The sequence below is a fragment of the Pelophylax lessonae genome (assembly GCF_965119305.1).
Source record: "Pelophylax lessonae genome assembly, chromosome: 4".
Taxonomy (NCBI): domain Eukaryota; kingdom Metazoa; phylum Chordata; class Amphibia; order Anura; family Ranidae; genus Pelophylax; species Pelophylax lessonae.
In genome coordinates this window covers 467,228,876-467,256,240 of record NC_138771.1, presented here as the reverse complement: position 1 = coordinate 467,256,240, position 27,365 = coordinate 467,228,876, and the positions used below count along the sequence as shown (strand labels likewise).

At 41.4% G+C, this 27,365-nt stretch overlaps 1 protein-coding gene across 4 annotated transcripts in view; it reads left to right on the top strand.

Annotated features, from left to right (window-relative positions):
• EBF1 (EBF transcription factor 1) overlaps positions 1-27,365 on the top strand; it is a 468,611-nt gene that overhangs the window by 361,795 nt on the left and 79,451 nt on the right. For 2 of the 4 annotated variants that reach the window (XM_082253142.1, XM_082253140.1), the window contains exon 9: positions 24,002-24,132. In XM_082253142.1, coding sequence (XP_082109268.1) covers positions 24,002-24,132 — 131 coding nt within the window. Of the gene's footprint in view, positions 1-23,998; positions 24,133-27,365 lie in introns of all 4 variants that reach the window. The other 2 variants (XM_082253141.1, XM_082253139.1) reach the window with 1 other exon arrangement.

Genomic DNA, 27,365 nt, shown 5'->3' with positions numbered 1-27,365 from the left:
ATAGCAGAATGTCTCAGAAGTGACTAATACTGATAACAGAGATAAGGGAGCACCAGAGAGAAACAACACTTAGAGCTTTGGAGAGAGATAAGTAAACACTACAGAAATATGTGCTTTGCTCAGATTTCATGACTGAGGTTTACAACCCCCCAAATCAGCTTAAAGTGTAATTTAGGCCTCTTAGCCTAGCACCAGGCACGTGACCGATGTAGTACTACGTCAGTTCCCGCAGGAGGGGCTGCCTGCCATAGCGGTCCTTAAGTGGTTAAAGTGGTTGTAAACCCTTCCATATACCCAGTGAAGTGACTGGCCTCAGGTGATACACAGAGATTAAGCAAATCCTTCTACATGTTGTACCTGCTTATCCGTTATATTCTCTTCTCTACATCTGTTTAAAGTCCAGTTTTTTAAAGTTTGTGTGAGAGTTCAGAAAAAAGAGTTGGGGAACTAAAATTTCACACTTCAGAGTTCAGTGATGAGAGCTCTGAGAGCTGATTAGAGTGAAGAGACAACCCCCCTCCACACAGAAACAGAGCTAAGGCTGTCATTTAGTTGAAGATTCCTCCTCTGTCACCATTTTTTTCTTGGTGTCAGGAAAATTTGTCAGAAGTGATTCATGCAGATAGCAGAGGAACAAAGCAACAGACAAGAATGACACTTAGTGCTCCTTATTGGGACAAGTACACACTGTAGAGAGATATGCTTTGTTCATATTTATTGTCTTAGATTTAAAACCACTTTAAAAAAACAACATTTTATCCAGTAGTAAATAATTATGAAAATCACATTTACTTTTATACATTAGTAACAAAAACTCTTGTAATTTCAAACACCTCAGCACACTGGGATAGGGAGGGACAGCATTCTGAGCCCATAGGAGTGCTACATATTTGCATAGTGCTGTCAGTTGCAGAACATGCATACAGGAGGAGAGAACAGAAGGATGACGTCATTGGTGTGCTGTTGCTCTTTTATTGTCAATCAGTATTGTTCAGCTGCAGTAAAGTGTGGTCATCAAACTGGCAGCACTGTCTGTCATGTGGGTCTGTATCACGGGCTCAACACAATGTTGGCAGGTAAAACAATTGATGCATAAGTTAAACTGTGTTTTTATCTGTATGGGTGAATCTTCCCAGAAGAAATACAGCCAGCAATAAAAGGCTCAACTCCTTCCCTGCCACAATACAAACTAAAAAAAAAATATGTTTTGGTAGATATACAAGATTCAGGTGAATGCAGCTCTGTAATCATTAATACATCAATAACATTATTTTTTAAATACAAGCAGTGTAAGTACCTGAATGTGAACTGGTATAAGCCTCTTGCTGCTCTCAGGGATGGAATGTGAGTGGTAGAAGCAGTACAAAGGGCCAATCGGCTTTTGTGCTGACAAAAAGCATGCTGATAGGAGGAGAAAGTAGAGTGACAGAAAGATGAGCTCATAAATGTGATACTTCTCCTTTCACTGCCCAGTCACAAGCTTAGGTGGGTCCAGGGTGACCTGGGCTCATAGGAAGTGGGTTGCATGATATTGACCATAAGACAAAAATAGAAAAAATACTGTCGGGAAATCTCTAGATTGAAGCTTAATACTGCTGCAAATGCTGGTTTTGTTTTTTTATTTTTTTATTTAACAGATTAATCCTTTAATTTTGGTATTTTGGGCTGGAGTTCTGCTTTAATATTTGTGAGCAGTCTCTGATGGAAGTTGCCATTTTAGGAGCCCATGCTCCAACAACTCCAAATCATTGGGACACACATCACAAAATAAACACCACATAATGCGTCATCAGTACAGTTTAAAAGAAAATTAAGCTCAAACATCCCTGCAATAGGCAAACTTTTAAACACACCTTTCTGGTGGAATGTGTCACCTATAGGGTTATCCACCTCACCCCTTTAATTCAGGACACATATTAATTACACAGGTTCTGTGGTTAATATAATGCACATAAGGCACCAAGTGAGTTTAATTGCCACCTTAATCAGCCACAGAACCTGTGTAATTATTGTGTTCTGGTTTAAAGGGATGAGGTGGCAACCCTAGTCACCTACATACACAGTGTTGCAGCCTTTGTTAGTGTCTTCAAGTGTTAAGACTCCTGGCAGTGTCCATAGCAGTGTGCCATGGATCCATCCTCTGACTCATGCATCTGTATCTGAGCCCTGTAATGACATATGGCTCACAAGATGGAATCACTGCATTATCTGACACTCCCAGAAGTGTCAAAGGCTATTGATGCTTATTCACTTTAAAGAGATTTTCTCATGCTTCCTGTTATCTCTCTGGGACAGGAGGTGAAGGAAAATCTCCTCATTGGGACACAAACATTAAAAATGTTCCCATCATTGCCTTCTCTACTCAAACAAAAAAAAAAATTGGCTTTAGATACACTTTAGGTGTATTGCTTTTGGTGGCTGGAATTTTTTGTCTTTATTAAAGAGCATTGTCTACAATAAAAAAAAAAAAAATTCCCTAACCTAAAAAATAAAGTGGTTATAAAGCTTCGTTTTTTTTTTTTTTTAAAAATAAAAATAACAAACATGCCTATACTTACTAGCTCGGTGTAATGGTTTTACTCAGAGCAGCCCCGATCCTCTTCCTCCTGGGGTCCCCCGCTGGTGCTCCAGGCCCCTCCTTTTCATCAGGGAAAGCCTCTTTCCCTGGCGGCACCTCTGCATGCTCGCTTGGTCTTGGCCCTGCCCCCGCTCATGTGTCACCAGATTTGATTGACAGCAGTGGGAGCCGATCGCTCCCGCTGCTATCAATCTGTCCAACGAGGAGAGAGTCAGTGGCGCTCGTGCACATCGCTGGATCAGATGGGCTCAGGTAAGGAAAAGGGGGGGGGGGTCTGGGGAGGTAACTGCAGCACAGAAGGCGTTTCACCTTAATGCATAGAATGCATTAAGGTGAAAAACCTTAAGGGTCCTTTCACACGAACGATCCAATCAGATCAGCGTGTCAGTTTCTAAGGCGGATCTGATCGGATCCTCCATGCATCCCTATGGGGCAGTGTGAAATCCGGATGGATGGAAACCCTATTTTCCATCCGACCAGGGGATCGGATCAGAAGGGATCAGTTGAGAGCGTACAGGCGGTCTGTTCTCATCTAATTCCGCATAGAGAGCAGCGGGGCTCTGACACCTCCCTCTCCGCACATAGAGCGGAGAGGGAGCTGTCACCTGCCTGCTCAGCGGGGATCAGTGTATCGATCCCCCGCTGAGCAGCATGGAGTCCACCAACGGAGGCGGACCGTGTGAAAAGAGCCTGAGGCTTCAGAACCACCTTAGTGGAAGTTCAAGTCAAAACACTAACTATATTTCCCACTCTCATTCTAAGCCTATTCTATCTATCCTTTAAAGTAAAGAGCTGTATAACTACCTATTCTGAGAGCGCTCTGGTCCGGTCACATAATCGGGTCCCCAGCTTCAATGACGAGGGGTGATCGCTGATAACGGCTGCAGAGCCTGTTTGATCCTGTTACCCATAGGCTTACTATGCGGCATCCATTGTTGGCTATCCCTCCTTTACACTGAAGCCAGTGCTTGGAGTCCATCATGTGACCAGAGCGTCCTCAGAATAGGAAAAAATACAGATCTTTCCCTTTACACGGTAGATAGAATAGGCTTAGAATTGGGGTGGGAGTAGATTTAAGTATAGTTAGTGCTTGACTGAACTTCCACTATGGGAATTACAGTATCACTGATAAAGAACATTACTGTAATTGATTACCTAAGAAATACGTACCTTGAAATTATTTGTGGCAGCTTTGAGATCCATAATCAGACAAAGTCAAACTGTCTATGAGTCGACAGCATACACCCGATGGAACCTATGATTATTATTACGGCCCTATCCTTGTGGAGGCCGCCTGCAGTGTACGACAAGAACAGCACATGGATTGAAGAGTGGGTTAATCCTATCACAAGGAATCTTATGTGACCATCTGGATAATCCCGAGCTCAGGATCAATGCCTGTGAAAGACAAGACGGAGGCCAAGATTAACACCAGCACTTTCCAGGAGGGCTGTTCACTTCTGAGCTGCCTGTTCTCTATTTATACATTGGACGGTCAATGTTGGCTGTCTTTAGCTGCGTACTGCAGATTATCCACACTGTGTTCTGTCTGGCAGCTGCTGACTCTCCCACCAACTGACGCCATCTCCAAGCCTTACAAGGATTCAGACTAAAAAGCACGTAGCCTAAAATACTATTTTTTTTTATTTTCTTGTAAAATATGGCACTTTAACCAACAATTATTTGTCTAGTTAGTCCCAACCACTTTACAAAAAGAAAAAAATGTGTTCCTGAATTTCCAATTTTTGTTTTTTGGTTAAGTAGTGTGGGGTTGCTGCCTCCCAGCACTAGGGCCCTGGGATCACATATGGATGTTTGCACATATCTGTGACGGCCTCCCAAACCCTAATCTTACCATTCAATCTCAAGCTGTTATGACAAGCAAAGCTATGGTTTACTCTCTCTGCTGATTGCACCTTTGCAGCTCTGACAGGGCAGGAACTGTCAGACCACTGTTCTCACACAAAGCACAGTGGTCTTTATCAGCACACCCCTGTTATAGAAGTTTTCTGCTAAGGGCTAGGGGACTGCAATTGTGCATTAACCTGACCCTTAAAACCTAATCTTCAATAGGAATGTATGGTTAAACATTACTCTTTCCTTGAACCTACTCCCAAATTTCAAGTACAACTAAAGGCTCCAGCATGATAATCTAAACAATTCCCAAATCCAGTTACTATGTGATGCACAAGCTTCATAACCTAAAAAATGTCCTTTACCTTCCCTGACTAAGCCAATTGCTCCCTCATTTGTGTCTCACATGTGCCTCCTCCGAGACACTGCAGCTCCTAGTGGGAGGGTTTCAGCAACAGTCAGTGCTGCCAATCCAAAAAGCAATGGGCAAGACTAGGTGTGGCCAGTTGGCAATTGGCAAGCTGCAGGCTTGTGAACCAGCAGTGACAATACTGGTAGCCACTACCTCTACAACATTTTATTCACCCCATCGAAGGCACAGATGACATAGGAGTGGCACCTCTGCTCTGAACTCAGGAGCAGTGCAGCATCATTGCCACCCCATCACAGGAAGTTACATTAGTAAGACTTCGCTGGTATGATGAACAGGTATTTGTGGGACTTTGAGATGGTGAGCTGAGAAGGACTAAGAGTGGCAATGGAAGGTCATAGTTCTAACTTAATATTACCTTAAAGGGACTTTTAAAGTCCTGCTATGAAAAAAATCACTCAGAGTAAGAGTTTTTTGCAGAAGTGATATGCAAACTCTCTTTTGGCAAAAAAAAAAAATGTTTTGCCTCATACTCCTCATGAATTTTTATTTTTTATGTACACCATAAGGCGCAATGTAATAGGGCATTGTAACATCTACACGCATGTGCAGGAGTTACATCATCAATATCCACCCAAAGATCTAGGAGGAGTGTCTGGGGACCTAAAAAATCTGTAAGCAGGATGAGATGATGTAGGATGGAGCAGCATCTGGAGGCTAGTTCTTCTCAGCATAAACCACTGATATAAGATAAAACACTGTATGTTAATCAACAGTGTCCAAAAACTGTACTGGAAATGCCATGGATTAACAAACAAATAATCTGACTCAACATGGCGATTCCCCCACCATCTACACTCCCCAAATTTCAAAAGGACCTGGAACCATAGCCTCATTTTTTACCTATCCAACCATAATTATATCTGAAAACATAGAAAAATGAATGTAAAAAAATGGAGGTTAATAGAGTCAGTAGGCCTTAATGCAACTGATCACGTTATAGTGTTCATTATACATAAGTTACTAGCTGCCATCACCTCCTCTGGAGTTTTATATTCAGTATGATTCACTTACACGGTAATGTTTATAGTCTTGTTTTGCTGGTTCCCAAGACACGAGGAGATGAGGTGACTGCAGGGGGGTGGGATGGTGCCATTAACTGCCTAGTTACGTGAGTATTCTGCGCTCCTGTAAAAAATTGCCACTGCTCACCTGGCAGGAAAAAAATGGGCATCATACAACTCTGTGATTGATGTAGGCATACATTTGTATATCTTTTTAAATTGAGGGTTTATTTTTTCAACAAAGTTTCCTATGTGCAAAGCCAATTCATTTTTCTGCAAGCCAAAATTTGGAGCACAGCGTTGTAAGAACTGCAGTACTAACCATAAAGTTTGAAGGCCCTGGCCTTATGCAGGGGAAAACAATGGGTTCACGTTATTGCAGATCTCCATAGATGCATATGTTTAGCTTCCTTTCACTCTCCCACCATTCCAATTGGCCAGAGGAAGTTAAAGAGCTCTGTGTAAGCACTTGTCAATGGAGTTGTACAGTGTTTGATGGTATTGATTGACTCCATCAAATGGAGTGGGCCACATAGTCCTCTTTACCTGGAAGTTTTGGTATATTCTTTTGCTCCTGGATGGGGGACTGTAGCAAACGTACGTATACAAAAGTTAAAGCAACTCTGCCACTATTTTAAACATTAAATTAAGCTCATCTCTGCAAGGAGGCAGTGAATACTTATCTATCCCACTTGTTATGCCTCAAAACTCCTCTTTGTTGTGTGCCTAAGCTTGGTAAAACATTTTCAGCATACTTTGATGTGTGTTGAGTGATTGGTTCCATTGCACTCTGTGGTTCCTTCTTCCAGAGGAAACCATAGAGCATAGCAGGGAGCACCAGTGTGTGCACTGCCCAAAAAGTGTTTAATGCTGAATATTCTTTGTGAAAGCTTGAGCCTTCAAAGAAGCCAATTAAGCAGAGGGGAAAGCAGGGCAGGTAAGTATTATCATGTTTCTTTGCAGAGGTAGTATAAAGTGGAACTCCAGTCTTGCAGAGTTGTACAGGCTCTTCTACTGTACTGAAAGTGCCTTGTCTGATTTCACTGCACACTTAGCTTCTCAAAATATACATTAGAAGCTGCAGTATGTCAGATAGAGCCGCCTCATTTTCTTTCCTGGATTACTTCCAACATCATTTTGCAATTTCCTCCCCAGCCTTATTTTACCTGGCCTACCCCATTAATTCATTAGGTTCCAGTCATTTAAATCATTGATGCTCAGAATCACATGTGGGTGTTACCTAGGGAAGTTGGCATGCAAAATATTTCTCCTAGGAACTCCCATTCCTCCTGACTGACACCCGCCCATCAAGGCATTTTGATATTCGCGTATCTCCTCCCAAGAGCCAGCCCACCACTTGCATCTGAAGAGAGGAGTACTAAGGCAGGGTGTTGTGATGTGTTAGGAAGCTGATCATAATTTGCCTTCATTGCATAGAGAAGCACAGAGGAACATTAAAGGCTAAGTCCACCCTAACACTAAAATTGCCACATCTACAGAAATCCAAGATTTTAGACTAACCTATCTAGCACTGTAAAGAAGAAATCAATATACATACCTTTTCTGAAGCTGCTCCGGTCCTGTCCCCAGCGGTGGAAGCTCTGCAGAGGAGACACCTGACAATGGCTGTGAAATGCCTGGAAGTGACGTCACCCATAGACTTACTTCAGGGCTTCCCGTTGTCGGCTTCCTCCTCTGCACCCACCTTCACAGCGAAGCCGTTGCTAAAAGCTCAGCGTAAGACCGGAGTGGCTTTAGAAAAGGTATACTTATTTCATCTTACAGGGCTAGATAGGTTAGTGTTAGATCATGGATGCCTGTAGATGAAGCGATTTAAGTGTTAGGGTAGACATCCCCTTTAACCTCTTGCCGACCGCCCACCGTAGTATTACTGCAGCAGGACGGCTCAGGTGCGCACGTAGTACTACGTGATTTCGTGCATGAGGTCTCGGCGGTGCGCGCCTTTCTAAACATAGCGGGAGGCGGGCCACAGAAGGAACAGTGGAGATTGCCGCCGGCCTCCCGCGATCATCAGAGAAACAAAGCAGGCGAGTCTTCTGTCAGACAGGTAGGGAGAGATCAGCAGTTTCAGCTAAGCTGAAATCCCGATCTCTCTGTGCCTGTCACAGAACCCCCCCAGTGAGTAAGCATACTTAGGCATACATTACCCCTTTGAATCACCCCCAGTGTTAACCCCTTCCCTGCCAGTGTCATTTATACAGTAACAGTGCATAATATTTAGCACTGATTACTGTATTAGTGTCACTGGTCCCCAAAAAGTGTCAAAAATGTCAGTTAGGGGTCCGATCTGTCCACCGCAATGTCACAGTCCCGCTAAAAAAACGCTGATCGCCGCCATTACTAATAAAAACAAAAAAATAAATAAAAATTCCAAAAATCCATCCCGTAGTTTGTAAACGCTATAACTTTTGCGAAAACCAATTAAAATACGCTTTTTGGGATTTTTTTTTTACCAAAAATATGTAGCAGAATGCAAATTGGCCTAAACTGGTAAAAAATGTTGATTTTTAAAATTTTTCTATTGGGAATGTTTTATAGCAGAAAGTAAAAAATATGGCGTTTTTTTCAAAATTGTCGCTCTTTTTTTGTTTATAGCGCAAAATCTAAAAACCACACAGGTGATCACCAAAAGAAAGCTCTATTTGTTGGGAAAAAAAGGACATCAATTGTATTTGGGTACAGCATTTCACGACCGCGCAATTTTTTGTTAAAATAACGCAGTGCCGAATCGAAAAAATGGCCTAGTCATTAAGGGGGTAAAACCTTCCAGGGCTGAAGTGGTTAGTGACTTTACTGGGTTTAAAATAAGGTCTGTAATAAAAAAATAAATAATTTTTCCTTAGCTTGATGATAAAGAGGGAGGTAAGAACCAGGGAAGGCAATGTATATTCAGAGTGGCCTTTAGCTTTAATGTTTTTTTTTTTTTTAAATAGCGAAAAGGTAATTTTAACATCATTATTTTTATCAGTTGACATCCGTTAAGGCATTCCTTACAAAATAATCTGACCAAAAATGCACATAGTTGCTACTTTTGTACGTGTGGCGCATAAAAACATGATGTTGTTAACCATGTGAATGGCGCCATTCATTTACATTACACTCATTTTCGTACACTAGCTACGTGCTGTTAGTGTGAACGAGGCCAATTACGATGGCCACCTCTAGCGTTCACCTTATCCAAAAGTCAAGGAGAATTTGGTAACTGTGGAGATTTGTTCAAAGCTCACTAACAAAACTCCTGTGCAGGGAATTGCTGCCTTAGCCCGCGCAGCAGTGGCCGGCCAATCAAGAAGCAAACAAGATATATAAAGGAAGCAGGGTTTCTCTTGTGCTAAAATTAGCCTCTAGCCGTTTAAACAGTTTTAAATCTTCCGATGAGCTTACGATGCTTCTCTGGGTACTAATCAGATGCCACGGTGCCCTGAGAGACAGATGTTGCTGCTGCTCTGTTTAGATGAGCAGGTGTGTGCATGGTTAGCATGCTTTAAATACTGACTTAATCATTTATTTTGTTCCTTTTAGGACCACCAAACTCATGATTAAAATCTTATATTATGAAGAGTCACTAAACTGTGCAATGTATGCTTAGAGACAGGAGAGGAAACGTAAGGAGATTAAAATGACAAGGGTATATTTATTAGGGCGTCATCATTTTTGTACTCAGGTTTTTGATACAGACAAGGCTTTTGACGTGAATAAAGAGAAAGTTATGAAGGTTATATGGAGGAATTTGCAAAGCTGGCAAAACCCAAGAGAACAGGCGCCCTTGAGTTGCAGTTAAAACCCCCACCCTATAGCCCCCCCGTTATTCTAGCAGAGGATCCCAGGGCAGGAAACTTGAGTTGCAACTTTGTAGAATATATAATAGGGCTTCGTTCACATCTAGGCGTTTTTTGGCGATTTTCTGCTCTAAGCCTCAGCTCTAAAAACACCCAACAAGAGAAATCTTATTCATTTCAATGGCCCCTGTTCACATCTGAGAATTCTGTCACCTTAAAACGTAACTCCACTTTTGTTGAGAAAAAACATTTCCCTCTGGGTGATCTATGTACATTGCAAGGATTATAACAACCTTTGTTGCAGATTCCTACCTTTTGTTATTCTGAAGAAAACATTGTTTATTCTTCTGTGGCTCTGTGCTGGGTGGGTCAAATGGGAGTGGTTTCATAATTATCAGCTGTGGCAGCTGCAGGGCTCTAATGAGGAAAGCTGCTGGGACTGCATCCCTTTAGACTTGTTCCTATTGGGAGTATCTCACCAAAAATTAAATTTTTGTTGCAGGGGATGCCAGAAATCTGACTTGTATCTTAGGCAGACTTCTGGGAAAATTGGTGAGCCAATCACACAAGCAGGAAATTATGTTTCTGGGGGTGTGGTCAGTACACATTCTGTGTACAGAACAGCTCCAGGTAGCCATATTGCATTGCATTTTCAGAAAATTACAACAGCTGCAGATGGAAAAGGAAAGGTCATTTTTAATAACATTCAATTACATTATTTTTTCCGCTACGAAAGTGGAGTTACCCTTTAAGTAAAACGCCTGTCGCTCAAATATTACATGAGCTTCTTTTTTGGCAGATTCCAAGCATTTTACTTTCTTTCATTGGTCACTTGTCAACTCAAAATGCCTGCACAAAAACGCCTGGAAAACGCCTTTAAAAATAGCAATGCCTAGATGTGAACAGAGCCTAAAAGAACAGAAGATCTATGGGAGCACACATCTCCACCAAAGTCAAAGGGAGCTATGATTAAAAAATAAAGATAACTTTTGACTATTTATTACTAGGTATGGTATTAATAAAAGTGCTACATTTCAATTTAAAATTTAGGAGAAAAACGTTAATATGATTATACTGTATACCTCAATAGCCACAAAAGGTAGCATTTCACTTTGTGTGCACCAAACACCAGATTTTATCAGTTACATGTAGCAGTGACATCGTTACTGGGATGTACATAGCCTGTGCAGAGATCAGAGCTGTGGGAAGGGCCCAGGAGGCCCTACCCACGACAGGCTGCCTGTAGAAAACCACAGGAGGGGGTGGATACAAGACCTGTCATCCTACACAAGGAGAGAAAGCAGCAGTGACTGGTCTTTATTACAGAAAGCTCCTGCACAGAGACTGTGACAGTGCTCACCGTCACTGGGAGTGAGGGACAGATACTTGGAGGACGCTGGGGGAATGGTTTGGATGGCTTCAGATGGTGATACTTGTCAACGGTGTCTCCCACGAAATGTGGAGATTTGATCCCACTTTGCACTGTGAGACCTGTTGCCATGGAGTCTGTGACACCTAGATGTGTATTCCATGTACTTCAATGAAGGAGATGGACAGACTGTCATTGGCAGTTTTGTCCTATTTTCTATCTATTGAGGTGGGATTTGTATTGTGTTCAGTCTGTCTGTTTCCTAGTGAAATGTTAATGACCTCACATTGTTCTGTCCAGATGGCTAGATAATTAGTTCAGTTTAATTCTGTTTCTGTATACAATTTAATCTGCATATGATAATATAATCAGGCAGATGGGAGGGATTGTGTACACTGTATGGGAGTGACTGAGTGTAAAACTCTGTTTTTATTGGATTGTGAATGTCATGTCCTGTTCCCCACAAGGTCCACCTGGGCGGTAACCGTGTGGGAGAAACTGTATAAAAGAGCAGCTGTACCATTAAACGTAGAGTTCTACTTCACCCTCAATCTAGAGTCCTGTCTCTTATTGGGGGAATCTGCTACAAGGGATTGCTATGCTCTTCATACTCCCTTGAATAATCACTAAGCTCTTGTAAGAGCTTGTTCCTGCTTCACTCTCTGGGGAAAAAGAGGTTCACCCACTAGAACCTGGAGCCTTATCATAGGTCCAGGGTGGGTAGGGGACGGCGAGACCCCAACCAAGCTGCGGAGGTTCGTGGGGTCTGCGGTGGTTATGGTGTCTGATGGAGGTACCCAGTCGGGGTGCCAGTTGATCCGTTACAGAGACAAAGTGCAGGAGTTGATTCATGCTGGATTATTGATCAAATCTGAAAGAAATACATAAAAGAAACAATTCAAGTAAAAATACACATGGTTTGTGTATTTTGACACTGTTTGCCTAGCCCAGATTTCATCAACACATGCAGCTGCAAGAAAAAGTATGTGAATCCCATTGGAATGATATGGATTTCTGCACTAATTGGTCATAAAATGTGATCTGATCATCATCTAAGTCACAACAATAGACAATCACAGTCTGCTTAAACTAATAACACACAAAGAATGAAATGTTGCCATGTTTTTATTGAACACGCCATTTAAACATTCACAGTGCAGGTTGAAAAAGTATGTGAACCTCTAGACTAATGACATCTCCAAGAGCTAATTGAAGTGAGATTTCAGCCAACTGGAGTCCAATCAATGAGATGAGATTGGAGGTGTTGGTTACAGCTGTCCTGCCCTATAAAAAACACACATCAGTTTGCTCTTCACAAGAAGCATTGCCTGATGTGAATGATGCCTCGCACAAAAGAGCTCTCAGAAGACCTACGATTAAGAATTGTTGACTTGCATAAAGCTGGAAAGGGATATAAAAGTATCTCCAAAAGCCTTGCTGTTCATCAGTCCACGGTAAGAAAATTGTCTATAAATGGAGAAAGTTCAGCACTGCTGCTACTCTCCCTAGGAGTGGCCGTCCTGTAAAGATGACTGCAAGAGCACAGCGCAGACAGCTTAATGAGGTGAAGAAGAATCCTAGAGTGTCAGCTAAAGACTTACAAAAGTCACTGGCAAATCCTAACATCCCTGTTAGCGAATCCACAATACGTAAAACACTAAACAAGAATGGATTTCATGGGAGGATACCACAGAGGAAGCCACTGCTGTCCAAACAAAACATTGCTGCACATTTACAGTTTGCACAAGAGCACCTGGATGTTCCACAGCAGTACTGGCAAAATATTCTGTGGACAGATGAAACCAAAGTTCAGTTGTTTGGAGGAAACACACAACACTATGTGTGGCGAAAAAGAGGCACAGCACACCAACATCAAAACCTCATCCCAACTGTGAAGTATGGTGGTGGGGGCATCATGGTTTGGGGCTGCTTTGCTGCGTCAGGGCCTGGACAGATTGCTATCATCGAAGGAAAAATGAATTCCCAAGTTTATCAAGACATTTTGCAGGAGAACTTAAGGCCATCTGTCTACCAGCTGAAGCTCAACAGAAGATTGGTGTTGCAACAGGACAATGACCCAAAGCATAGAAGTAAATCAACAACAGAATGGCTTAAACAGAAGAAAATACGCCTTCTAAAGTGGTCCAGTCAGAGTCCTGATCGCGCTTTCCTGCGTTACCCAAGCCGTGCGATACAATTGTTATTTCGAAGAATAGAGAGGGATGAAGTTTATGACTTTTTGTTGCACTTTTATTCTGTTTTTTCAGGTTTTGTTCTCATGTTTCCCAAAGCCTGTGTTTATACAATAAACTCTATGCAGAAAGAGTGTCATGTATCTTCTTCTACACGGTCAATTAAGAAAGAGGAAATTAAAGTAATAAGTAGTGAAGTTACTTTTCAAATGCAGTAACTAGTAAAGTAATCTCGTTACAATTTACAGAAGTAACTAGTAACTAGTTACATTTTTTGAGTAACTACCCCAACACTGGTTATTAGTTTAAGCAGACTGTGATTGTCTATTGTTGTGACTTAGATGATGGTGATCATATCACATTTTATGACCAATTTGTGTAGAAATCCATATCATTCCAAAGGGTTCACATACTTTTTCTTGCAGCTATATTTTAAATGATCATACACCATAAAAGATATACTAAGTAACATGTGGCTCTGAAAGGAAACACTTGTGATATAGCTGCCAGTAGGGAGACATAGGCATCTGACAAACCTGTGTCAGACACTGGAGATTCTATTCTAACTCTGCAAGAAAGTACTGGTAAGTATAGTAAATGCTTTTTAAAGAGACAATGTTGTGAGGATACATGTATCCTGACAGGGTCTTTTTCATTGGTGTGCACAGCCTATTGCATCAGGGTGTGCACCCCAGAGCACAAACACACATGCATGTATGTCAGCAGAGCAGTGGTCAGTGTCAGTAAAGCAGAGATTGGTGTCAGTAGTTCTTTTTTTTTTATTTTTTTTTAATTTATTTTTTTTACTAGTTTTTTTTAAATAATTTTTTACAATAAATATATATATATATATATATATATATATATATATATATATATACTTTTTTTTTAAACCTTGCTTGGGGGTTTTAGTGAAATATTAAAAGTCTAAACAGACCCCTGATAACTCACTTTTTAAACAGAGAATGGGACCGATGACAGAGCTTTCTCAGTCTTTTTCTGGACAGTGAACTAATGGGAAGTGCTCTGTGCTGAAAATCACAAACTGAAGCATAAAAAACATAGTTTGCAATGCTCCAGTTAAGAATGCACACAGACTGTGTTCATTCAGAAAAGCAGGAGGGGCGTAAATTAAATATTTACTGGCTCCTTCTCCCGCTCTCCATCCTGAAACATCTCCGGCAGCAGCCAGCGGAAGAGGAAGGAAGCCGTCAGCATTGCAGAGGGGGAGACAGGGGGCAGCAGGAAGTGAGAAAGGGGAAATCAGCACTACACATGATGATTAGGGTGTGCCCAGGCATACCCGGCACACCCTGTGCGCTCGCCTATGGTCTTTTTCATAGGTCTGCTGTCATAACATTTTGCTTTAATTTGAGCAAAATAGAGAAAACACTGTCTGCATAATGGAAGCAAAGCTTTGCTCACCTGAAATTCCATCTATTTAGCTTTGCAATGCTAACAAGTAGTGGTCACCCACAGGTCCTAATTTTTTTACGTTCTTCCACATGCACCTAACTGTAAGACCCCTTTTACATGGATACCCTCTGTTCCATCTCAACAAGGGGTCCTAGATTGATCTCCAGCCAGGTCAGATCAAAACTAAAATGGATGTCACATATTTTTGACATCTGTGTCCTTTCTGATTTTTCCACTTGTGATAGAGGAAAAAGTGGACCCATGTAATCCCTATGGATGGCAGGAAGTAAGCGAATTTGCGTTTGCCTGTATCCACCCATGTCAAGTCAGTAAAAGTGAACGTGGATGCAAACTAATTGCATTTGGGCCTGAACAAACCTGGATGTGGGTAGCAGGGCTGCCATCAGGGGGGAACAACCCATTCACATGTAGGAGCCTAGGTATCCCGAGGGGCCGGCTGCCCGGGCTCCAACTAATGAGACCGAGATTTTGAATCTGTAGTAACTAGCTATTGTTAAGCAGGGCAGCCACGGAGTGAGTCCCTGCCTCTACAGATGTCTATGCTGGATTAGGCAGTCTCTTTTCTGGATTGGGATGTCTCTTTGCTGAATATATGGGGATGTCTCTTTGCTGAATATATGGGAATGTCTCTTTGCTGAATATATGGGAATGTCTCTTTGCTGAATATATGGGAATGTCTCTTTACTGAATATATGGGGATGTCTCTTTGCTGGATTAGAATGCCCTTATGCTGGTTTGGGATGTCTCTTTGCTGAATATATGGGAATGCCTCTTTGCTGAACATATGGGCATGTCGCTTTGCTGGATTGGAATGCCTTTATGCTGGTTTGGGATGTCTCTTTGCTGAATATGTGGGGATGTTGCTTTGCTGGATTGGGATGTCTTTTGCTGAATATTTGGGGAATATATGTGGAGTTATAATATAGTAAGTTGTAATAGTGTTAAAATAAAAGTAGGTGCACTGACAGACTCAGTAGGATGACCAGTGGATGGATTCTGTATGACAGCCAGTGAAGGGGCCCTGGGGACTGTTAGTGGTCAGACCCCAGGGGTCCAGGCCTAAAGCTTTGTAAGGGGCCCGAACATTTCAGATGGCTGCTGGTGGGCAGATATAGGCCGATGCATGTCCACTTACATCTGGCTGTCCACAGGGACACATTGCAGTCCGTTTTTGATTGGTGTATTCAGCAGAAACTGACTGCAACAATGCCCATGTGAAAGGGGTTTTAAAATAATACAAACCCCCTATAAAAAGTAAATATTTTCTCTGAGAGACTTGTAGTTTTCTGGAAATTGGGTTTGAGTTATATGGGCAGTTTGGATGCAAACCCTGCTTAGCGGACTTCATGTTTAAACCTGTGAAGTGCATCTAAGTAGATTGCAGTAACTTTGAACTAACTCATCAATATTGCAGCACCCCTCTCTACATTCAGAATGTTGTGATTGCGATAATGATGTTTACCTACTTGGAGTTTGTTTGCGATATTATAATATTTCTCTATGCCGCTGCACTTGGGAAATGTAAACTTTAGAGGCAATACAACTTACTTCCTATGGGTTTTGTGAAGGTGGTTTTATGATCTGATCCTGACTGTGTGACTGTAAAATGTGTGCGACCCATAAAAGAAGTCTGCTAGATTTGTCGTTTTTTTTCTTTCTGGATTATTATTTTCTTATAACGGGTTTAAAGCAGAACTCTAAACCGAACATCTGAAAACAGAAAAATAATGTATGTGAATTGTTTTGTCTCCAAATATTTTGGAATTCTAAGGGCCTGTGTTCATACCACTTTTTTTATATTGATCTGTGTTTAGTGCAGGCTCAATGCAAGGCCACATAGAACATTTTTTTGTTCTATGTGTTCTGTTTAGGCTGTAACATGGTCTGTAATAGCGCAAGGCACCTCAACACATGTCAAGGCTCTGCAGCGCATTGCAATACTTTGCCATGCACGGACTGAATTTAATAAAATAATAAAAATGTAATACAATTAAAAAAAATGTAAAAACAACTGCCACTACACATTGCACCCCACGCACGCGCAAGCATAGGAGGTAGGTGTTTTGTAGTCCACAAAAGAAACTGAGAACAATGTGACAGATAGGTGTGCAGCACAGGCAGAGATCACAGGAAGTTCTTAGCTCACAAGATTTCTGGAAGGATTAACAGGTATTTTTCTGCACTTGTCAAATATGTCATATATAACAAAACATTTTGAGTTGTATATTTAACAGACCAAGATGGAGCAAAGAGGAAAAGTATATTGTAAAACTGGGCATAGTAGATTTGCATTAAAAAATTCTAATCGGTGCAGTAGATGGCTTAATAAATGTTATTTGAAAGGATTTTAAAATACACGGGGGGGGTTACTAAAACTGGAGAGTGCAGAATCTGGTGCAACTCTGCATGGTAACCAATAAGATTCTAAATACAACTTGTCCAATTAGGCTTGTACAAAAAATAAAAAAACAGGAAAGCTGACTATTTTCTATGCAGAGCTGCACCAGTTTTAGTAAATCCCCCCCCCCCCCAAATGTCTTTTAAAGTGGAAGTAAACTTCCATCTCAGCCTTTTATCAATAGGTAAGCCTATAATAAGGCTTAGCTATAGTTAGTGTAAATATCTCCTAAATGTGGAAAGTTTAGGAAATATTTACTGTACATGCAGCCAGTGACATCACTAGCGCCTGCGCTATGAAGGAACAGCCACCCATGCTGTTCCTTCAGAGCCCTGTGACGTAAACAGCAGCTCCGCATTCATTCGCGGAAGTGACGTCATCGCGGCTCCGGACAGTCACAGAGTCTGCAGACCCGGAAGCAAGATGGGTGAAGATGGGAGCGCCTGCTTCTCTGACATCTCGGCGCTGGAAGGGCTTCGCTTTAAGGTAAGTTTAACATGATGTGCTAGTATGCAAGGCATACTAGCACATTATGACATTACCTTGCAGGGTCCAACAAAAAATAAAAACACCCAGCGGTTTACACCCGCTTTAACTTTGTAATGTAAATGTAATTTGTGATTATTTGTAACTACTTGGTTGATTCTGCCATTTCACTGTACTTTCCTTTTCAGAGTGGAATAGCAACCAATCCTGGGTATCCTCAGTTGCCACTCTCATTGCGCATGCTTTGGAAGATCCCTGATCGGAAGAAGTGTGTAGGCAGGTGCAGTCCAGTCTTGTAGTCAAGAAGCACATAGTTCCTCTATGGTTTCCTGGGTCACTGGGGCAGCATTCCGGTTGGATGCTGGCAGCCCATTTGACTCTGTTGTGGCAGAGTGTATATAAAGTAACATTAACCACTTCTGCCAAGTAGGGGCGGGAGCATGCCGGCGGCGGCGCACGTTTGCCCCCCATCACCACGTGCGCGACTGATGTAGGTCTACGTCGGTTCGTGCAGGAGAGGCTGCCTGCTGCAGTAAATCTGCGGCGGGCGGGCTTAATGTGGTTAAAGGCAGATTTTTTTCTAAAAATAACAAACATGTTATACCTACCTGCTCAGTGCAATGGTTTTGCACAGAGTAGCTAGGTCCTTTTCTTCTCAGGTCCACCACCGGTGCTCTTGCCCCCCTTCCTGCAGAGTGCCCCCATAGCAAGCAGTTTGTTATGAGGGCAACCGAGCAGACTCGCTGCTGAGCTGCTGCTTTGTGTGTCCATTTACACACAGAGCACAGTTAATGGCTCCCGCTGCTGTCTCAGCCAATGAAGAGGAAGAGAAACAGGGGGAGCCACTGTTCTCCGGCACATCGCTGGTTTGAGATTTGGTTTGTTGCACACAGCATGTTTGAGTGTTTACAACCACTTTAAGACTCTGGTTTCTGGGTTTGGCATGCATTCTAGCATTCTAGATCTCCCGTCTATCAGGGATAGTATTAATGGTAGGGAAAGGATCCAGATGAGGAGGGATTCGCCACTCTCCTGGAAACCTCCCTGCTCTGGCTCTCACCAGCCAAGCCACATTCTGCCCCTTAAGACAGACAATGTCAGCTTTGCTGAGACCTGCTCCTCTACACGCTGTTGTCATCTTTGTTTCCAGTTGGGTCCAGTTGTGAACTGTAAATTGACTTCAATACAAGTTTTTCAACGCATCTGGACTGAGTGCGTGTTACTGCCGCTGCACCACGCTGTACCCACCCACATGGGAACTTCTTGTTTCTCGTCTACAAGCTGCTCCACTATACTCTTTTCGTCATCCTGTGGGGTGGCTCCAGCAGGTGCCCTGACATCTCCTCTCACTTCCCTACTCTCAGCTCCACTTGATGCTCTTACAGTACATATATCGGCTCAGGAGTGTGACAGAGGCCATCAGTCAGCACAAACTCCACCTCCGCTGTGACAGAGCTTTCCTGCTTGCTCCACCTACACCTCTTGCATTGTGGTGTAGCTCAAATACCTAAACGTCACATGACTGCCAAAATAAAAAAAGGTATCTGGAAATAAGATAAGTATTAGATCTACATAATGTACTGTAGGTGAAAGTATTTAATTTCCTGATGAAACATACTAATCAGTTGCGTTGGGTTTATGTTTTACATACCCTTTAATTGGACTATACCTTTAAGACATCCGCTGTTTGCTTTAATATCAGTCATAGCAGCAAAAACGCCACTTTCAAGGTGTTGTCCTTTTTTAAATGTCCGCTTTTACCCTGGCACAGCCTGCACGGCTGCAGCACTCCAGTAAATATTACACATCCATAGACAAAGTTCACACGCTATAAATGAAATGTAAACCACTTAATCTGTTAGATATTTAGCACTTGTCGGTATTTTCCCAGCAAATCCCCGGGCTCGTGCCCTTTGATGGTGTCTCGTACAAACGCTAACATTCCGAATCAGCTGCACCAAAGACAAAAATGACATTTACATGGCTCTCATAAGCCGTCACACCGGAGGGGTCCTTAAACAAGCAGGGCACGCCAATATTTAATAAACGGCACACGCTATTGTCGGCTAAAATTTGCATTTCGCCGCTGCGCGGCATATTTGGGATAAAAGCTTTTATTTGTGAAGTGATCATTATTTTAACAAAGAGGAGCCACTTGATAATTTCCATTTTAACTCTCCAGTACGCTATCAGCTATTCAGGACGATTATGTTAAATTGTGGCTGTAATCATGTTATTGTCGCACAGTAAGAAGGAGGAGGAGGAGGACGTCTTTTCTGATGTTTTAACAAAAAAAAAAAAAAGACAAAAAAAAAAAGCACACATTGAAGTGGCTACTCACAGAAAATGTTTTATTTCTCCAACAATGTGCTTTGGTATGTCCCCATTACATGTCTTTAGTATCTTTATCTAGCGTTTTACATCGTTCAATCATGTTAAGCAAAGTTTTAAAGTGTATGTTATCCCTCACAATGAACTTTTCTTATTTGGCACCTTATGAGCAGTTAAAGAGACCCAGACACTAACCTAAAAATTGCAGGTAAAAGCACAGAAATATCAAGTGTTTTAAATTTATTGCAGAATTTTTCTTTACATTATTTTTTATTAATTGACTTGCAATGTGCCTCTGAACTTGCAAGAAAATTTGACCACTTCAGGAAGAGTCAATTCACTACCACAGCCCCCTATCCCCATGGCCTGTGTTCTTTAGGGAGTGTCTAATTACGGTTTATGCTGGACCAGCTCCTTTACATTGCTTTTACTTGACTGAGGTATAACAGATATTACGGCTGCTTTACCTTAAAAACCCAACATACATCTTACAAACTGTAAAACAAACGCCACCATATACTTCTTGGGTTAGAAAGGCCATAGCAGCCATTTTATTAAACAAAATACATAATAATTTGTTTTTAAATGAACTGAACAGTAGTGACCCAAAATGAGAACAGTGACTAACCTTGTCAACTAACCTCATCAACGTCTAGGGCAGGGATCTTCAAACTATAGCCCTCCATTTGTTCAGGAACTACAACTCCCATCATGTCTAGTTATGTCTATGAATGTCAGCGTTTTCCAATGCCTCATGGGATGTGTAGTTCTACAACAGCTGGAGGGCCGTAGTTTGAGGATCCCTGGTCTGGGGTCTTGGAAGGCAACTTATATTAACTGTATGCATATATATATATATATATATAAAATTGCAGCGCTGTAAATAAGTCTTAGCTGGGCAGTACTCACACCCTAATTTAAGGGAAGTCCGTACATAGTCCAAGGTATATATGAGTCCACAGAAATAATTCCGGTGTCAACATGTGAATAAAAAAACAACAAAATCCACAATAGTGTGATAATGCGATGAGCAGATATAATGAACAGGGGACCAGGTCCCACCAGTGATGGAAGTCCTAGAGTAACACCACGTGCATAGCTCATTCTTCCCCACATGTAGTGCAAACTCACCAGATTAAAATCCAAAAAGGCATGTCCAGTATATCATAATCCTTTGTCATCATGGCTCCATCTCAGACACTCCACACGAATATTCACACGTATATTCAATGGAGGAGACACCAATGTTAGCATAAAAGCAAATCCCATTTATTGGTTAAAATAAAAATACAAAAACATGGTAAGTCACATGTGTCACGCCGCTGTAAAGATCACAGGAATAGCCACCACACCCAACAGGTTTCCAACAAGTGTTGATCATCAGGGCATATGCTTTTATGTTAACACTGGTGTCTTCTCCATTGAATATACGTGTGAATATTCATGTGGAGTGTCTGAGATGGAGCCATGATGACGGAGATACCTTGGACTATGTGCGGACTTCCCTTGAATTAGGGTATGAGTACTGCCCAGCTAAGACTTTTATTTACAGCGCTGCAATTTTATATATATATATATATATACTTTTTATAGATGGGTGTTGGCTTTATCATTGCTAGCTGCTTTTTCTATTAGTGTGCGCGGATTCTTCATTTTCCTATAACTTATATTAACCAACTGGCTGTATCCACCATCAAAATAGACTTCGAGGCCCTCAGCCACAACTACACGGGCTTGAGGACTATTACTATTAAGATACCCCCGATACAGCCAAATGACTCATAATCATCACTGTCTTAAATTGTTACCAAGGTAGGTACACCCATACCTGAGATGGGCCCCACCCTCCCTTTTCCACCTTTTCAAACCGTCACAGCCTTCCAAGACCCTGAGACCAATGCTAACTGCTATGACAAAAAACTCCTGAAAGTCGACAATCCCAAAACCATATTTGCCCCCAGTCCATCCCCATCCTGGGTAACCCCATGAACAACATTACTCTGAAAAAGGAAAGCACTACTAAACCCCGAAAAACAAGATCAACTTCAAAAGGGAGGGAGGGAGAAGCTAGTTCCACGCTGTCCTGCTCCGACTAACTCCTAGGACCCCAGAACCACCCCTTACTCTCCCAGTGACTCCACCCTGCCCCACCCTTCCTGTCTCAAATCAAAACTAACCCTATGTCTACACCAAAATTATCAATTTAACCCTGCGATTCTCCCATCCTTTCCTGCCAACCCAGTCATGTCCGGCCTTCCGCCTACTGTTTCCCCTCCATCTCCAGGCCTCATTCTTTACTGCATAATCTTTAAAAAGATGCCAGGGGAGGAGTGAAGGGGAATACACTTGAGTGTCACTTGGGAAACAGCTCACAGTCTGACATAACAAAACTGTTAAATGCACATAAAATCCTATGGCACATTTTTCTTTGAAATGAATGGTCTGGCAACAGGGTCTCTGTAAATATCGAATTCAAATTTTTGCACATCTATGATTAAACCCCAGGAAGGGTGAAACATGTCAGAGGGACATGGCCTAAAGGTGGGGGCTAAAACCATCTATAAACAATAAACTTACCATTGGGACTCCTGTGGAGTGTGGTCTCGTTCCTGCAATTAAGACTGTTCAGTTATGTCTGTTAGATAAATTTAAGCAAATTAAAGCATACCTGTTGTTCCTACCAGAAATCCAGTGAGCTATAAAATTCCTGTGTTCTCTGCCTGTGCTGGTTTCTTTTAGTCCTGTTCTAGGGTAATTCTCCTCCATTGATACAGTACGCTAAGTGGGCTTTGTCACTTTAGGACACCAAGGGGGAGATTTACAAAAACTGGAGCACTCAGAATATGGTGCAGCGGTGCATGGTAGCCAATCAACTTCTAACTTTAGCTTGGTCAATTACGTTTTGACCATAAAACCTGGAAGCTGATTGGTTTCTCTGCAGAGCTGCACCAGATTTTGTAAGCTCCAGTATTAGTAACTCTCCCCCCAAGTTTATAACTGGCAGGATTTCCATGTGAAAGTTATAGGAAAAAGTGTGCACATCGTGGCATGTAAAAAATGTTTTTACTACGCCCCCTTCCCCAACCGCAAGTGTAAGGCCAGCCATACATGGTTCGAATTGTTAATAGGCAGGTTGAATATACCATGCTGATTGATCAATTAACTTGGGTCCAGCCAGCCTACCGGATTTTCTTGCGATTATTGCTAGCGATAATCACTGTCTTCTCCCAGAAGACAATGGATTCCAAATGGATTCCCAAATCAACACTGTCTGTGTTGATGGGGGAATCAAGTGAATTTCACTGGTTGCAGGAAATAAAATTGCTCCATGTATGGCTGGTCTAAATGAGGCCAAAGTCTGGTTTTTAAAAAGGTTTGAAGTTTTTCACAACCACCAATCACGTTTAAACCTGTTCTGGAATTTCTGGTTGGAAATCTTGCAGCAATGAATTTACCAAATAAATTGAGTGGACTATTTACTTCAGTGTGGTTGCAGTATTTGCTTGATAACATTGGCAATTCACTGACTGGTTTCATTTGGAATTATTTTTTATTGTTAACAGCCCTTCTTAAAATTCCTCTTTACTGGCAGTGCCTGAGTTACAAACATCCGACTTATACTTACAAACGGAGGGAGACAACAAGGAGTTTGAGGAAATCTACCCCTAGGAAGAAAAATTCACTCCTGTAAGAGTTATCATGGGAGAAAACTCTACTTTAGTCTCCACTAAAGCTTTATCACCAATCCCTGTTTCCACGACAACCCAAAATATTCAAATACCAATTGTCATGGGTACAAAAAGTGAGGTGCAATATTCGGAAAAGGGCAAAGACAGCAAAACAAATGTTATAGGGGCATTAAACCTTCCCTATGCTATCCAAAAAACAAAAAAACATTTTTTGGGCTGGAGTTACACTTAAGAAATGTACCTGTTCCAACTTACATACAAATTCCACTGAAGAACAGACCTACAGAACCTATCTTGTTTGTAACCCAGAGACTGCCTGTAATTCAGTTTATCTTAATCCTGATATTTGTAACATGTCTTTCTGTCCTCTGGTTTATTATACTTATAATGACACATTACATCATTCTTTTTATTCCCCTCTCTTGAAAAGCAGCTACACCTTGTATCAAAGCGATCAGCCCGAGTGAAGGTTGGACTACCGGAGGGGCCACAGTCATCATCATAGGAGACAATTTCTTTGACGGCCTACAAGTCATATTTGGAACCATGCTCGTGTGGAGTGAGGTGGGTGTCTATGAAATTCATGGTACAAAATGACTGATGAACACTTGACTGTCCTGTCCATCAGTACTAATCATCATCCAAGATGCCTTAGTCATGTTGTAATCCTATCTGAACCGAAAACTTTTTTCCGTTTTAGACAGAGTTATGAGGAGTTAGAACCCATGTCAAGTTTTAGTTGTTCGTTAACTGATACCTTTTCTATGATCGCCCACCTCTCCACTCATCTGTCAAAGCCCTCAGAAATACCCAGTACTTCTAGGTCTGCTGGAGCATCATACTCCTGGAAAAGAGTGCTCAGACCTGAGTGGCCCATGACCAATGACCTTGGGAAAGGCTTCAAGGCAAACTGAGTTACAGGAGGGTGCAGAGAAGGTAAAAAACAGTGGAGGAAGGATGTCCTAACAAGAGGACCCCTGAACAGGCAAAGACAGATAGTGTTAAGAAAAATTACTAACTATGGTATCATTGAGTGTATGTTAGAATGTTGCAGTTAATCATCCTTCCAAACCCAAATGTAGCAAAGAGATTCCTTTGTATTCAGAGCCAGTGTGAAATCTTTGTCAGAATTCCGCTCAGAAATCTCCACCTGGCAGGACAATGGTTGGCTCTCCGCGAGATATGTGAAGACAGCGAAAGAGCAGTTCTGATGTAACCGGGAGGCAAAGTGCATAAATCTTATATTAGAGAGAGCTTTAGAGCATAAAAAAGCCCGCTAACAAGGAAACTCCTAACAATTCCAGGGATTTGAGAGCAGGGCCGTGCACAATTGTTAGCTGACACATTACACGTGTTGGGGTCGTGGCTCTCCTACATTTATTACAACAAAGAAGCAGCTAATAAGATTCAGTGCAGTGGAATCCTGAAGTTTTAGGGGCTAGCAGAGCTGGAGATGTTGGCTAATTGATACATTTGGGTTTTCTTGCTCCAGCCGACCCCCTACCTATCCTGTTTCACGTGTGTTTGCAATCCTCACTATCAGTTTGTTCTTTGTCATGAAACTTGAGATCCATCTCTTGCCATTATTATAGTATATCTCTAATGCTGTTCAATTCCAGCTTTTTTTCTGACACTTGTTAACTGAAGTTTCATCTTTTCTCTAAAAGGCAAAAAATGGTGCTGTTTTATTTTTCCTTGAGAAGTCACTTAAAGAAGAAAAAAAAACAGAACTCTTTTTTGAATCAAGCTGTTCAGGGTTTAAACAGTTTCTGGCATGTTAAATATCTATTTTAAAGTGTATGTAAACCATAACATTGAACGTATTTGCTTCTTATGGTCTGTTAAATATAGCATTGAAAGCCTTTTCATATTTTCATTAAAAAGCGCAAAAATAATTGTTGACTGCCAAAAATCTAGTGAGCTAACATCCTGTGCTCTCTGCCTGTAACCATTTTCTACCAAATCTCCTCTGTGGATTACAGCAGAATCACCTAATCCCCATGTCATAGAGATCAGGAGAGGGAAAGGGTTTCTTTTAGTCCAGTCCATAGGTGACAATGCTGTTCCTCCATAAATATAGGACAAGTGAGCATTGTCACTTTAGGACACCAAGTATCTCCTAAAAAGCAAACTAATGTTGCTACCACATCTATAGACTGACAAGCGCAATATGTTTTTTTTTTTTTTTGGGGGGGGGGGGGGGGGCATAGGAATGTTAGATACATTTTAAAACAAAGAGCAAAGCAATGGGTTTACTTAATTCCATCATAATTCATAACCCAAAAAACAATCCATGAATAATAATAGAGACCAAATGGCATAGAATTACAAACACATAAATATAAATCATAAGAATTTTTTTTGTACAAAAATTGTTCTAATGAGCATAAATTATTATGCACAAATGAGCCCAAACTCATCCCCTCCACATTACGCCATTAAAAGTTATGAACTCCTTCAGTTCCCCCTCCTCATCCTTCCACATCACAAACACATCATCAATGTACCTCACATTGGTTGGTGAGGTACATTGATAGGCCATACACCTAATTTTTCTCCCAACGACCAAGGTGGGGGCATGAAAAATATGGTAGAAACAGTGCACCCAATGAGGTACCTTCAATTTATTGGTAATATGTTCCCAGAAACTGGAAATAATTGATCATCAATGCAAACTCAGCTTAGTCAAGAAGAAACTAATTCTGTGGTCCCATCATGGGAAAATACAAATTCAAAAAAAAATTCAATGTCTTTTTAACTGCATATATTGGGAACCAATGTATACAAGCTTTCTACATTGATCCCCACTAAAAAGTATTTTCATCTTGAACCAGTCTTTGGTTACCTTTTAGTAATACATCTCTTGAATCTTTTACATATGATTTCAAAGATCTTACCATTACCTTCAAAAAAGGAATTCATATATTTACTTACTTTCTTCAGGGAACCTTTCACTGCTGACACTATCTGACGTCCTGGGGGGTTATCCAAATGTTAATACATTTTTTGGATAGTGTAAAAGGTGGGAGCATTGTACTCCCCAACTAAAGATAATTAAATTATTTTTTGATCACCAAGCCCTCCTTCTTTGCAAAAAAATAACTTAAAATGTAAAAAAAGTTAGCTGTTAAGCAATTTTTTGATTACTATATCCAGTAAGAGTTTTGGCTCATTTTTGCATAATAATTTATGCTCGTTAGAACAGTTTTTGTACTAATAAAGAAGATTTAGAATTACATGTCTGTATTTTTAATGGCATTTGGTTTCTATTAGCATGGTTGCTTTTTGGGTTATGTTGTCTTTGTCATAACCATAGTTTTGAAGTAGGATATTTATGAACCATTGAGACCACACTGAACCACAGTGAACTGGCTAATGTCTATTAGATTCCCAATTGTTTTTTATTCGTATTTTTTTTTTTTTTTAAATTTTTGTTAGAGTTCAATTAATTCTACCCCACCACAACCACCACCACTTTACCAGCAGAGCATACCTAACTTAGCTTTCCCCCCTCCACTTATCCTGTACTTCTGGGTATGGGGGAGCATGTAACTTACTCCCTGTCATCTCATGTGACAGTGCTGATGTTTGTTGACTGATCCACTCCTGACGCCAGTGGTTGGGAGAAATTCATCAGCCCTGGGTAGCTCTGACTAGAGCAACTCAGAGCTTACAATGGGGTTTCTCTTCCTTGTCTCTGGTAGCCATATAGAGAAGCATGTAAAAAAGGAAACATACTGTATGTGAATCTGGGGAGTGAGGCATTAAAGTGAAGTTGTTCTTTAGGCCTACATGGG